The sequence below is a fragment of the Erigeron canadensis genome, chromosome 9 (genome assembly GCF_010389155.1).
Source record: "Erigeron canadensis isolate Cc75 chromosome 9, C_canadensis_v1, whole genome shotgun sequence".
Taxonomy (NCBI): domain Eukaryota; kingdom Viridiplantae; phylum Streptophyta; class Magnoliopsida; order Asterales; family Asteraceae; genus Erigeron; species Erigeron canadensis.
Window position 1 is genome coordinate 28,581,071 of NC_057769.1, and position 13,601 is coordinate 28,594,671.

General features: G+C 30.8%; 2 protein-coding genes across 2 annotated transcripts; both read right to left on the reverse strand.

The window, feature by feature from the left end:
- Nucleotides 1–1,905: 1,905 nt before the first annotated feature.
- On the reverse strand, nt 1,906–6,665 carry LOC122582607 (ER lumen protein-retaining receptor-like). Its single transcript, XM_043755021.1, has 6 exons — nt 6,271–6,665; nt 3,698–3,963; nt 3,197–3,312; nt 2,874–2,947; nt 2,654–2,717; nt 1,906–2,148 (listed from the first exon to the last, which is right to left on the reverse strand). The coding sequence occupies exons 1-6, from the start codon at nt 6,359–6,361 to the stop codon at nt 2,112–2,114; spliced, it is 648 nt and encodes a 215-aa protein (XP_043610956.1). The 5' UTR covers nt 6,362–6,665; the 3' UTR covers nt 1,906–2,111.
- Nucleotides 6,666–7,220: 555 nt separating this feature from the next.
- LOC122584019 (PLASMODESMATA CALLOSE-BINDING PROTEIN 3-like) lies at nt 7,221–9,228 on the reverse strand. Its single transcript, XM_043756381.1, has 3 exons — nt 8,888–9,228; nt 8,732–8,765; nt 7,221–7,520 (listed from the first exon to the last, which is right to left on the reverse strand). The coding sequence occupies exons 1-3, from the start codon at nt 9,174–9,176 to the stop codon at nt 7,280–7,282; spliced, it is 564 nt and encodes a 187-aa protein (XP_043612316.1). The 5' UTR covers nt 9,177–9,228; the 3' UTR covers nt 7,221–7,279.
- Nucleotides 9,229–13,601: the final 4,373 nt, after the last annotated feature.

The following is a 13,601-nucleotide window of genomic DNA, read 5'->3' on the forward strand; positions in this document are numbered from 1 at the left end:
AGACTTTATCCAAGCTTAATATGATATGAGCCCTCTAGACATTTAAAAATATAATTAAAAAAAAAAAAAAAAAAAAACATGAAAGTTGGATACAAACCCGTATGGAGCTAGCAAATGTAAATAATTCAGATGTCGCAAAAACGCACCTACAAATTCTACATAAAACGAAAGACATACAAGATCACACGAAAGGGTGTGAAAGAGCATGATTATATTAATTATCCCAATAAGCTTATTTTTTTTTTCTAAAGTGCATGAGTTCAAAGTTCCAACATATGACGATACAGTCAATGGTGATGATTGATGCTTTGATCAATGGTGATAATCTACTACCGTAATCTAGTCCCAAGATCCTTAATCCAAGGAAGAAGTTTAATATGTGTCGTGGTTTGTTTAATATTGTACTAATAAGTATGATAAGTGTATGTTAAGTGTGCTTAAATATAAATAAGGTCTTAATCACCCGTAAAGATTAAAACATTTATTAGAACTTTTCCATCTAGATTTTTATATGTAGATATTTTCATATGTATGATGTCATATAGCACATTCATTTTCTTATAAAAGATAGCTTCCCCCTCAAGGCTTGAATTGTAAACCATCCAAGATATGAAAGAAAACTTTCTAATACTTATTTCTTTAGTGTCTCTCTAGAATTATATTATAGTTTTGGTTCCTTTGAGTTATTTGGAGTTCATAAGAACTTCTACTTGCATTTTTAAATTCTTTATGAGCTTAAAGTTTTTTCCTGGTCTTATATAGTATATACATGTTTTTTTTTTTTAAAAAAATGATATAGACCTTACCTACTTACACTAGTGTTTGATTTTCAAAAAGAATATACTTGTAAGCAAATCGTATGATATATATAAGGGCTTCAGAAAGAAGGGAATATGAGACACGAAATGAATGAAGGCAAAAATGAGTTTTATTTCCGTTTTTTAAAAGAGGATGATGACGGTGATAGACTGATAGCTAGTAAAAGAGTGAAAAGTATATCTGATATGCAAATGAGTAAAAAAAAAAAAACCTTAATTATTAGTATTTAGTGTACAATAGTTACAACTTGACCAATTAATGTTTCAATCCATCAAGCAACTATAACTTGGATCTAGGTTGGATCCCAAAGTTGTGTTAGTACATTTAACCTTATTAATTGTTTCATCAAACATATCATAGACCAATTGTCTTTTCACGTATAACTTCAGTTATATAAAAACAAAATAAAAGTAAAGTATGTGTTGAACTTAAAGCTTTGAGGATAGGTTTAGGTGAGCTAATTTTGAAAGGAAGCTTTGAACATGTGTAGTTAAATGAAAAGTATTTAAAGAATTGAGAATTGAAGAACATAAAGTAAGTACGCCCAATGCCGTCTCTATGGGTTTTGGGTCTCAATACTTCGACGGTATATGGGTGGGGGGGGGGGGGGTTAAGATGTAGACAACCTTACCCCTACCACGACGGTGTAGAGAAGCTGCTTCCACGACGGTGTTAACCACTTGATCCAACCTTGCTACTTTGAGAATTGAAAGAGCATGTTTTTGGATATTAACTTTGGCTAGTATAAAGAAACTATTTTGCGTCTGAGTTTTATGTTGATTAATTTAACTACAGCAAAAAGATGTCCATAACTAATAATGTCGCATTGTCATTAAGTTAATTATCATTGAAATGTTCACTTCAGAGACCATATTGGGTAATTGTCAAAGCTCTTTTTTTTTTCTTTTGTCACAATTAAAGGGGGGGAGACTTTCAAGTTTCAAGAAGCCCCTCATCGGGGGCTGCCATTTCTTGGACCTGCTATCAATAACACCAGCATAAATGACCTGCCTTCCTCTTAATTTAAAGTTATCACCAATGCACTGCATTATGAGTATAATGAAGCTATTATATAGTGGTCAACACTAAAAAAAGAAAGTTGGATACTCTATAATCACTGATACATACTGATCTGTTTAGGGTGAGCCCCATTTTTTGAGTATATAAGAACCACATGGGAGTTTAATACAAAATTGAAAGAATCGAAATCGTCAAACAACCCTAGGAGAATCAGGTATGATTCTTACAACTCTGAACTCTCAACCGGCATTATCGTTGTCAAAAGGCCAAGTTTAAGCCGGTAATTGGAGCCTTACATTGTTCTTCCAGCTACATTCATCAGAAACCAATAACAAGACGTCACCACACATAGCATAAGCAATATAAACTAAAATTATGTATGATACAGTGGTTGCCACATGCGGCCAAACGAGCAGGTAGAGACACGGGTCAACACAGGTAATTATAGTGATGGGTCAATAAGATTCGAGTTAGGTTGACCCAACACTGTTTCGAATGGGTCGGGTTTTCCATGCCCAAATCTGGTTCCAAACCAGTTCGGGTTCACAGTCAAAACCGATCCGAGTCAACACTCCCCGAACCGGTTCAGGTCCGAAACCGACTTTTGCCCATGACTAGGTCAATAAGATTCGGGCAAGGTGTAAATTATGATTTCAAAAAGGTTATTTTTCGTAGCGTTAAACCCATAGCACCCATTCATCAGCGGATCTTTTTTTTAATCCAAGTTGAACCATCAGATATATAACATTACCCAAAATGACCCATTTATAAGTAAATGTTGTGAAACTTTTGACTAATAACATGTAGCATTTACCTTTCAAAGTAATAGTAGAAGAAATCAGCATACAGCAATGTCTGGACTAACCCTGCTATCCAAGCTACAAACACCAGGAAAGAATTAGAGAAGTCCTTAAAGCTCGTGAGTTAGACATGAATAAAAAACTATCATATACATAATATAATTATTTGCAGCAAAGATATAAGATATAAGTATATGGTGTGATTTCGAGAGAGAAAGAGAGGGAGAGACATACTGATCCAATGGACAAAATGAGGTTCAGTGAAGTAACGGTAGATCCAATTCAATATGTATAAAGCCCGGTATGCTCTGCAGGAAGCCAAAAACATTTAGTTTCTATTCAATATTAAATGCTTACATATTTCACATGTACTGGAAATTCGTAATCGAGTTTAAAATGCAATTTCAAATGAAGTAGTAATGTCTAATGTATCCAAATATCTAAGCAGCCTAAGATGTAGGGTTCTGGCTATTTCTAAAGACATATACAGAGCATTCGTCGATCATTAAACAGATGAAAAAAAAGGGAATCCAGCAAGTATTGCAAAAGTCTATTACCCAAGTAGAAAAACGTATTGACCAGTCAAGTTGTCAATATTTCTTGTTCTTTGCAGCAAGACTAGCTGAGGAAGTATTGCGACTGCTTCCAAATATAAGGAGAATGTCCACATAACCTGTTCATATCACATTACTGGATTATACATGATATACTAGAGCAGGCAATTATCACATATATACTGAATTAATGAAGTTTTTTTAATCTATATAATCAAATTTGGCTATTATTTGAAAATTTAACAAAATAAGTATAAAAATACCCATTTTTGAATGTCATTCAACACATGCCACCTTGAATTAATGCGAAAGACTTATTTCATTGGCATAATCTTGAGTCCTTAGGTCAGGATCTACACCTCAAGATTTTTCCAGTAAATGACGAAAATATATATATTTGGTCGATAGTTAATACAAATCCTTTAATTAAGGATTTCTTGTGCCAGGTAGACGGTATCTGAGCTTGACTGAAATAACTAGTATCAAGAAGCAAGTTATTTATACCTCTTTGAAAGTTAGCTTCTCGTGAACAAGCAAGGCCAAAAGTAAACAAGGTAGCGTGAGAATATAATGACGAAAGGTGTCTTGTTCTTTGTCATAGGATCTACGCACAACCCTGTGGCGCCTTATGTACCATACAATAGAGAAAGAGCTCCCAAGGAAGATCAATTTCATGACAGTATTGTATAGTGAGATAAAATCAGTAAATATATCCAAGTAACGAGTAGCAAAGACCAATGCATAGAGCTCCTGAGTTTTCAATGATACCCCTGTACGTAACACAAAAAGTAAAAGATCAAACAAAGTAATATGATTTTATGGTCTCTACAGTGTATATAGTAAGTTATCCAAGTTTAGATACAACTTTACAGAATGATTATATAAAATATGGGTAACACTAAACATGTTTGCTTACAATGCCTAACCTCATTAGCATTTAACTAAGAATTTCAAACGGTAAGCATTTCAAAAGGCACATAATGAAAGACGTATTAAAATACTGTCACGAGTTCAAGGAAAAGTTCACTTCCTATCCAGATTCATCTATTATTCTATTCTTGAATCAATTAAAAGTCATCCAAACCTATGTAGTCAATTTCGGTGGTATACCAGTGGTATACCGGTGGTATTTCAGTATTCGGTCCTCCACTGGTATACCAGTAAAGATTTTTGTCTAAAATTTTGGTACCGAGATTTTCGGTGAAATTTACCGAAATCTCACCGAAATCGGTCAAATTTCGGTCCAAATTTCGGTGGTATTTTGGTGGTATACCAGTTTTTCAGATTTTTTTTTATTTTTTATTAAATTATTTTTGTCTAAACTGACAAACAACATAAGAAACACTAAATTTTTCAAGCATTAACACTAATCTATCAAAAATTGACACTTTTAAGCTTGACTTTGATATTTAGATTGAGTATTAACTTAATATAATTGCTATTTGTGTGTATAATTGCAATCTTTTTGGTATATATATAATATTTTTTATAATATTATGATTACCGAAATACCACCAAAATACCACTGAAATAATCGATATTTCAAATACCAGTCCTTGACCGAAACACCGAAATTTTGGTCCTTAACTACTTAGATCCAAACAAGTTCCTACCTTCACATTAGAGTGCTTGATAGCAGAGATTAAGTCGCTGGTAACCTTGTGATCCCGTATGTACACATTCCATAACTAACCTTTTTACAAGAATTACTAGTTACGGATTATGGTAACATCTAAAAGGGTGGCGTGACGAAAAGAAGTTGCAGAAAACAATGGAGCTAAATATCAAAAACAACAGAAAGAAGATGAGCCAAATTACCAATGTCTCCTTTTGTTTCCATGCAGTGTGTCCTCAAATAATTAATGGGAACCATTAATTGAGATACCAGCTAACTAAACAAAAAATCCATCTTGTGCAAACATCTAAACACTCTATCCTTCACTCCACTAATAGACTAAAAAATCAAGCAACGCTTTGTGCAGATTAACCCAATGTGAGGTGTAAACGTTAAGAACGCCATTTTACAATGTTGCCATGAGTTGAAGCCAAGGTAGCATTTACAGATTTTATATTATATAAACAAAAAAGTGAAACCAAATTACCATGTCACGTTAGTTTTCTCTCCATTTTCCATTTAGTTGCTCCTAATTGAAATTACCAACATATAAATGGAAGACACTCCCCTTCAATATCCCAAGAAAATAACAAGCTATTATATGTGCAGAAAAAACACAAAATAAGGCCTGAACCCTAAAAATGCTTAAAGAATACTACATGAATAATATCTAGCCGGTGATACATCAATGATAAGCATAGAGTTTTTACACATTCCACTAAAAGCGTTCACCACATTGATTTAATCATTAAACATCAAACATATAGACTTGCAGATAACAGAAACTAATACAACCAGCTGAGGGTGTGTCTAGTTGTAGATAACTCTAGAAAACAGAAAATGTGATATTTCCAAAATAATTATCATTGAAAACAGAAAACTTTTCCGACTTACAACTACCACTTGGAAAACTCAATTTTATAATTTACTAAAAATTCTCCATTTCTATATATACAACTCCTGTTTTCTAAACTTGCAACTAAACACGTTATCTAAGGTCATTCATATATAAAGAAAACCGTTATTCACTAATTGAAACATCGTTCACTTGATATACCTATAATACTCTTAATGAACTTAATTTACAACATCTACCCCTAAACTCCTAAAATAGATACACTACCTACCCCTTTTACATCAATGACCTTTACATCTAATAACCTACATTAATCGCCGCCGCCACTCGCCGCATCGCACGGGTATCCGTCTAGTGTGTATGTGTGTGTTTTTATATATGCTACACAAAAGTACGTTCCAACTGCAAATTGCGTAAATTCACTTAAATCCTTCATCAAGCAACATTTTTCATTGAAAAACAATCACATAATCTAACAATTTAACAAGATAAACCCTAATTTAACAAAATGTTTTTGTGTGTGTGTATACATACATATATATCTATATAATAAACCACTGCAAATAAAAGTAAAAACAGAGAAAATTAAGGCCAAAAAAAGTGTACCAGCGCATGATTTGATGGTGTGAATTTTGAGAAGTAAAACGAGAACACTCGCTAAATGTGTCATATCACCTGCCAATCTGAATATATTCATTTCTTTTTTCTTTTTTTTTTTTTTTTTTTTGAGATCAAATGTAGCCGGTGAATAGATAGCTTAATAGATCTGTTTTCAAAAACACAAACACAGTATTCTAAACAGATCTCTCACTGCGATTCATTGATTAATTGATTGATCAAACTGTGTGTGTATGTGTGTGTTTTGGGGAGTGTGATTTGGGGGAGGAGAAGAATAATCGGGCCGGGTTGGAATTTGGAAATGGATGCTGTTGGTGACAAAATAGTGGATTTTGTGGAGTGGTTGATTGGTGGCTTTCTACTTGAATTGGATTTTTGGACTCTATTGATGACAAAAATAATCAAATACTCCTGTGTCATTTTATTTATCATATATCTTAAAAAATTAAGCATATTTTTTTTTAAAAAAAATCTTTTTCAACATATTTATGGTTCTTACATTTTTATATGAAACCGAAATCCAAACCAATCTGTTTGGTTTTTAGAAAACCAAAAACAAACCAATTGGTTTGGTTCGATTTTCGGTTTTTTTGGCTCGTTTTTTCAGTTTTTTTGGTTTTCGATTTTTGCTCACCCCTAATTAATATAATCTTAGAATTGAATGAAAGTATATAAAATGGAATTTTATTTTATTACTTGGTATCAACTTTGACAAAAACACTACACCACAAATAAGAATGACGATCATTAAGTTAGTTATCAGTTGTTTTAAAAAGTCTAGTCTTAATGTCATGCATAGATACTAGTGTTATTATTTTAATAATTGAATCAAACTCACTAAATTTGCGACAAAAACCAAATTTGTCAACAGGGTTATAATAATAACAATCAACACATATTATAAATAGATGATTAAGGAAAAAAATTTGATTGCTTAAGTTACAACAAAATTGTCCTAAATTCCAAAAACATGAAACAAATCGTACTACAAAAAGACTCATAACTTAGACACTAATAAAATTATGTTTAGAATTATAATATTGATAATGGAAAACTCGGGAAAAGTTTTCACATTAGAGGATGTATCTAACGTAGGTACCATGCCAATCGAATTTAGGCCCCCGCCTCTCCCAAATAGTGGTGCAATGGTCGATGGTGGTAAGGGTGTGATGTTGGAACTCGGAGTAACTGTTGTCGTTGCTCCTCCACTTCCTGGTATAGGTGTACCTCCGGCGGCGCTAACAATACAAAAACATTGCTAGCATTAGTCCATTTATAGTGAAGATCATCAATTGATTATGTATAATGTTTGCGTTGGTTCCCCAATTTTTTGAATTAAATCATTCTAAAAAAGTTTTTCGTATAACCTACTTTGGACATTCGCATAGCATTAGGCTAATAAGCTTATAGTAAAATTGTCTTCTCTACTAAATCATATCAAAACATAATGTTTACCATGAAATACTTTATCTTTTTCTAACCAGACAAAAATCCAACTAGAAATATGCTAAAGTTATGAAAGAATGTCAGGATAAACAAAACTTAAACCAAAAGTCTAAAAGTAACCCGAGTAGTCAAAATATATATAGGGCCACTTTAAAAAGATGTGGGCCCATGAGCCCAACTCATATTTCACTTCAAAATTCTCGTTATTTTCCTTCCCTTTTTCCAGGGAAAGTAAAAGAAAACAGAGAAAAAAACTAGAGTAATCATTACAATCGAAAAAAACCGACTATAGTATTTCTTTTTCGTTAACTTTCTTTGTACATATTCTGATATTTTATATGTGTATAGTGTTTCAGGTTTATTTTATTTTGGTAGTGACAATTATTAGAGACGTTAATCATGATTGGCAATTACATGCGATATATCATATATGTTGTTAAGAAATTAATGTACTATAATAACAATTTACTCTGTTATTAATGTATTATTACATGCATATATAAAGTATATTCTATAAAAATATTTATTATTGACAACCTTAAAGCTTTACTGGTCTTTTTGTATATATCATATATACATGCTCATTCAAAATTTAAAATATAGCACGCATGCAAATGTACTATAGAAATTTTAGTTCCAAAAACTATGTTGCCCTTCTTGTCAAACAAATAGATATAATTATACTCATTAGTAACTAGCTAGTTAATTACTCATCGTGAGAAAAGAAAACTACAATAACGATATATTATTAAAACTTGACAAATATATAATGCTTCAGCCACACACTTATATTTTTTACACTTAATATGAAAAAGATATGCATTTTTATATTATCTCGACATAAACATAACAATTTTAAGTCAAGTTTTACTAAATTGGTTAATATCCAAATGATGTGACATACGTAATTTGGTCCATAGTTTTCTGTTTTTTGTTTACGTTAACATTGACTACGTACAAACTTCAAATATGTTGTAACCAAAAAAAATGAAATGAGATTTACCTTGGGGAAGCTGGATAATTGCAGGATCCATAACCTTTAAACATCAAACACAATTACAAATTACCATAGATAAATAAAGCAAAACATATGTAAATGTACATTATTAACGATGTTAGATATACTATAACAAAAGAAAATTGTTAAGTTTGTACTAACTTGGATCGGTTTTGGCAATGGTGGCAGTACCAGCAAAATCACAAGCTCCCGGGGCCATAGAAGTACGCATGTAATAGCTATTGAAGGCATACGAGGCGTGTGCTTGTATCGTGTTTGGTAGAAAACAAAGACCGGTTTGTTGTATAGGTGCACAATCGGCTCCAGCACCACAAGCGTAGTCAAGTGCAACTTGTAATGCCTCCCTCGAGGCATCGCTTCTGACTACGCACCAAGTTGCTGCCGTGGTCCTGCCATAGAGAACTACTAGCACCATTAACTGGTACAACATCTCTATTCCAACAAGTTGTAATTTTTTTTATTTTTATGTTAAGTAATAGTAATATATACACACTACTAGTGCGTGTCGGAAAAGTTATAGGTGGGATGGGGAGTGGCTTTTATGAGAGAATAATGGTTGCATATATGCTTTCTGCTATGGTTTGAAAATAAATACACACAAAGAAACCAAACTTATATATCCGGGCAACATAACGTTCCTTACGTAAACCTTATACAATTAATTATTTCTTATTTAATTAAACGCGTGTTCAGAAGTGTTCGAAAATGTGTTGTCGTGTACAAATGTAAGATATATTAATCATTTACATGATCAATTCTTTGAATATCTGAAGGAATAAACAATCTGAATCATGTAGCAAATGGGGAATGCAATCAACTAATCATGAAAAGTTATTGTGTGCAGAAACTCTAGGTCAGCTTTATTGTGTTCAGGAAACTTGAAGTTATGGACTTATGGTTATAGTAACACTCAAAATGGATTTTGCTTATGTGGAACCGGTTACCTCTCCACGTGGGTGACAAATTCCAAATCAATATCACAAACCTGATATTGAGTCAACTTTTCATTGTCAATGTAATAATTAATTAAAAAAAATAAAACAAAAGAAATCAGAAAAAGATTTAACAACTTTTCTTTCATCTTCTCTCTTCGATCTCAATCCCGTTGGTCAGCAAATCGATCTAAAATTCATAAGGTTTTACTCGCGGTCAAAATCTGAACCAAATGATGTTTTTGAATCTTCGATTGGTTAAGTTTCACTAACGGTTCATTTTCCGACGAGACTCCATATTTTCCGGCGACATCAAAACAAAAAAGCGTTGGTCAGGGTTTGTGCGGGATTCATCACTGAGTAACTTGGTGGAAATTTCAAGTTTCATCTCGAATAAACAACAAAGTTATCATCGTTTTAATTTTCCCGGCGAACGGACATTTTTTCCGACGATCAAGATCACAACAACTATTGGGCAAGGTTTATGCGGAATTCAATTCGGAGTACTTTGATGAAAATTTCAAGTTTTAATTCATAGAAACAACAAGGTTATCATCATTTTAATTCTTCCGGTGAACTGACATCTTTTCCGACGAGTCTCAATCAGCTTTATTTTGGATAGGATTTGTTCGGGATTTGATTGTGAGTGGTTTGGTGTCAATTTCGAGTCTTACTTCGGAGAAAAATGAAAGATACCAGATTTAGAAGTTTTTCCGACGAAGTTTTGTTGTTTTCCGGCGCATAACGAAATTGCCCATCATTTTGAGAGATGCCAATTTGAATATACCACATATTTGAAGTTCTTGATCAGATTTCATGTTATTTAGTTTGATAGGTTTTCATATAGATCTTAGTGGGGCTTCATGTTATTTGAATGACCACATATTCAAGACTCAAATTTGATGGGATTATCAAGATGGGTTTGAAAGTGAATAGAAATTAAAACGAGTAAAATAAACAAGAAATTAGGGAACATATAATTTGGGGATTTGTTTGGATTTAGATACATGTTTTTGTTCTGCATGCCACGTAAGGTTATTGTGTGCATAAACTAATCCCAAAAGGTTATTGTGTTCATGCCACGTAAGCAGTCAACGGGTTAAACTGAAAGTGGTGACCGACTAACTTTTTACCCGGTCACTTTTGCATGCTAAGGGACTCTTGAACAAGTTTCATGAACACAATAAAGCTGACTTAGAGTTGGTGCACACAATAACTTTTCATGATTAATTGATTGCATTCTGGCGCAATAAAAGTTTTATAAGTTCATACACACAGTAACTTTTTGGACATAGTTTGTTACATTTCCATGCACTTAACCCTTATTTATTTATAACTTATATACATTAAACTATTAAAGACTACGAAGTATCATTATTGCACTAAAATAAATAAATAGAAAAGACTTTATAAGACACATTTATTCATTAAAATTATGAGGACCAAAAGTGCTATTGATTAATTCTTTAGTTAATGATGATGTCATTAAAATGATTTAATGGTAAAGAATAAGAGATAAAATTCGGTCATTATCTTTCCAATTTAATATTAAAGGTTTTGTTTTAATATATATATATATATACTAGGTCTTTTACTCGCACGATGTGCGGCTATTTAAAAAGGTTATTCGTGTTGTTTAGTTATATATGTATTAATACTAACTTTTGACAATTATAACTTGTTTTGTAAGCATGTATATATAAATTTATATTTAATGTTGTTGATGATGAATAACTTATAGGAGAAGAATTAGAGATAAATAAAAACGGAATTTGTAAATTTCATACGAAACTATGAAAGGAGGAAAATCTGCCTTTTCAGAAAGATTTAGAAGGTATAGTTTTATGTATAGTTATAGATATTAGATATTACATTATTTACTGATATTCTTATTTTATTAGTTTGAAGATCTAAATTAATATATTACTATATTAATAATATTATAAATATACAGGAGTAATAGTTAAAATTTGGTTGCCAAAATTTGGGATTTGCATACATATGCAATTGATATAATACCCATGATATTAAAAAATTGATTTAATATTGCTATTTTAATATTCTATAGATTGTAACTTTGATCGAAAATATGCACATTAGACTATTATTATATTGATATTTTATAATAGTTTTGATTAGTATATATAAATGATAATAAAAAATAAATATTGTGAGGAAAAACATGGAGATGCCACATAGAAAAAAATTTTATGTGGCAATGTTTAAGAATAGTTTTGAAGTGAAGTGGATGTCTTTAAAACGTCATGATAACTACTGTTTTAATATATATATATATATATATACACTAGATATTTTACCCCGCACGATGCGCGGCTAGTTAAAAAGGTTATTTTATGCATTAATAAATAGCTATTCTATAGGCTTATTATGTTGAAATTGATTATGTTATAGTTAATGGTTAATTCCCGGATTACTCTGGTCATTTTTTGTCTTTTCTGACATGTCGATATCACAGTCACTAAATCTACTATAGTGATTACACACCAACATTTAACATAAGATATTTTGATATCATTAACAAATCAAACGTAAATCGATAATGTAGCATGATATCTATATATTCATCAAACGAAATAATATATACAAAGTAAAAAAACTAAACATGACAAAAATTTAGTCATATAAAATACACATAAATACAATACGAATAAGTAAAAAAAATAATAAGATAAATAAGAGAATCATTATAGTTTTTGCTTTCAGTTATGCTGAAAAGATGGAGAAAATACCTTATGTAGTGACGGGGAAAAATAATCCTAAACACAATTAGGAAATAAAGTATTTTTTCTCCAACAATCAAGAAATTCATTCGTAAAACTCAAAATAACTACTATTATCATTATAAAATAGACATTTTTTTGTGGCTAGAATAACCAATTTTGGTTAAGGTTTTGGCCAAGATAACGAAGGAGAAACAACAAAATTGTTTGGTCGTGTATAACCTAATAATATTTTTAAATAAATTTTAAAATTTGATATAGTCTTCAAAGTTGTATATATTTTAAAAAAATAATATTATTTATGTCAAATATCATTGCCAAATTAATAGATGTATTGGACGTCTTCTTATATCTTAACATGGGTTTTGATTTTTTTTTTAATTTTGTGTATATAGTTTTGATTTAATATTTTATGTTATATTTAATAAAATAAATTACATTGGTTTGAGAATAAATAGAGGTTATAAGATAAATATTATAAAAAAAAGTATGGAGATGCCACGTAGGATACAATCTTATGTGGCAATGTTTAAAGCTAGCTTTAGGTTGAAAGAAGGGTTTAAAAGGCTACGATTTTTACTGTTTTAATATATATATATATATATATATATATATAAATTGGTACACGGCAGAAGAATAACTATATAAATTAAAAACCAATTGAAAAGTATTTCATGATTATGATAAATTAACAACAAAGAAAACTGTGAAACATAATATATGTATAGATATATTATTAACAATAACTTTATAAATTAAAAACCAATTGAAAAATACTTCATGATTATGATAAATTAACAATGAAGAAAACTGTGAAACATAATGTATGTATAGATAGATTATTATAAAGGGCTATGTGATTTGAGGTATACGTGTTGAACGTAATATATATAGTTTGATTATGAAGTGTATATAGTAAATAGAAAAAAAAAAGAAAAAAAGAAAAGGTAATAAAATATCATGGATTATGAGTCATGAATTATGAAGTGTTTATAGTTAAAATAAAAAAGTTAAAAAATGTCATGCAATGTTAGTCGTGATTTTTTATATATGTTTTATTTATATAAATATAAAATTTATATATATATGCTTTTTTATATGTTATATTTAAAATATATGTATAATTATATTATATTATTTAATAAAAATCTATTAGTGTAAAAAAAATATGGAGGTGCCACG

Bases quoted from the DNA above. Each gene is read 5' to 3' on its own strand.
- LOC122582607 (XM_043755021.1), bottom strand. From the start codon at position 6,361: ATGAATATATTCAGATTGGCAGGTGATATGACACATTTAGCGAGTGTT. The intron at 3,313-3,697 runs GTATAAATAACT...TGATATGAACAG, and splicing joins AGAAGCTAACTTTCAAAGAG to GTTATGTGGACATTCTCCTT. The intron at 2,948-3,196 runs GTAATAGACTTT...GGCTTCCTGCAG, and splicing joins CAATACGTTTTTCTACTTGG to AGCATACCGGGCTTTATACA.
- LOC122584019 (XM_043756381.1), bottom strand. From the start codon at position 9,176: ATGTTGTACCAGTTAATGGTGCTAGTAGTTCTCTATGGCAGGACCACG. The intron at 8,766-8,887 runs GTTAGTACAAAC...TGATGTTTAAAG, and splicing joins CATTGCCAAAACCGATCCAA to GTTATGGATCCTGCAATTAT. The intron at 7,521-8,731 runs GTAAATCTCATT...TTGTATTGTTAG, and splicing joins AATTATCCAGCTTCCCCAAG to CGCCGCCGGAGGTACACCTA.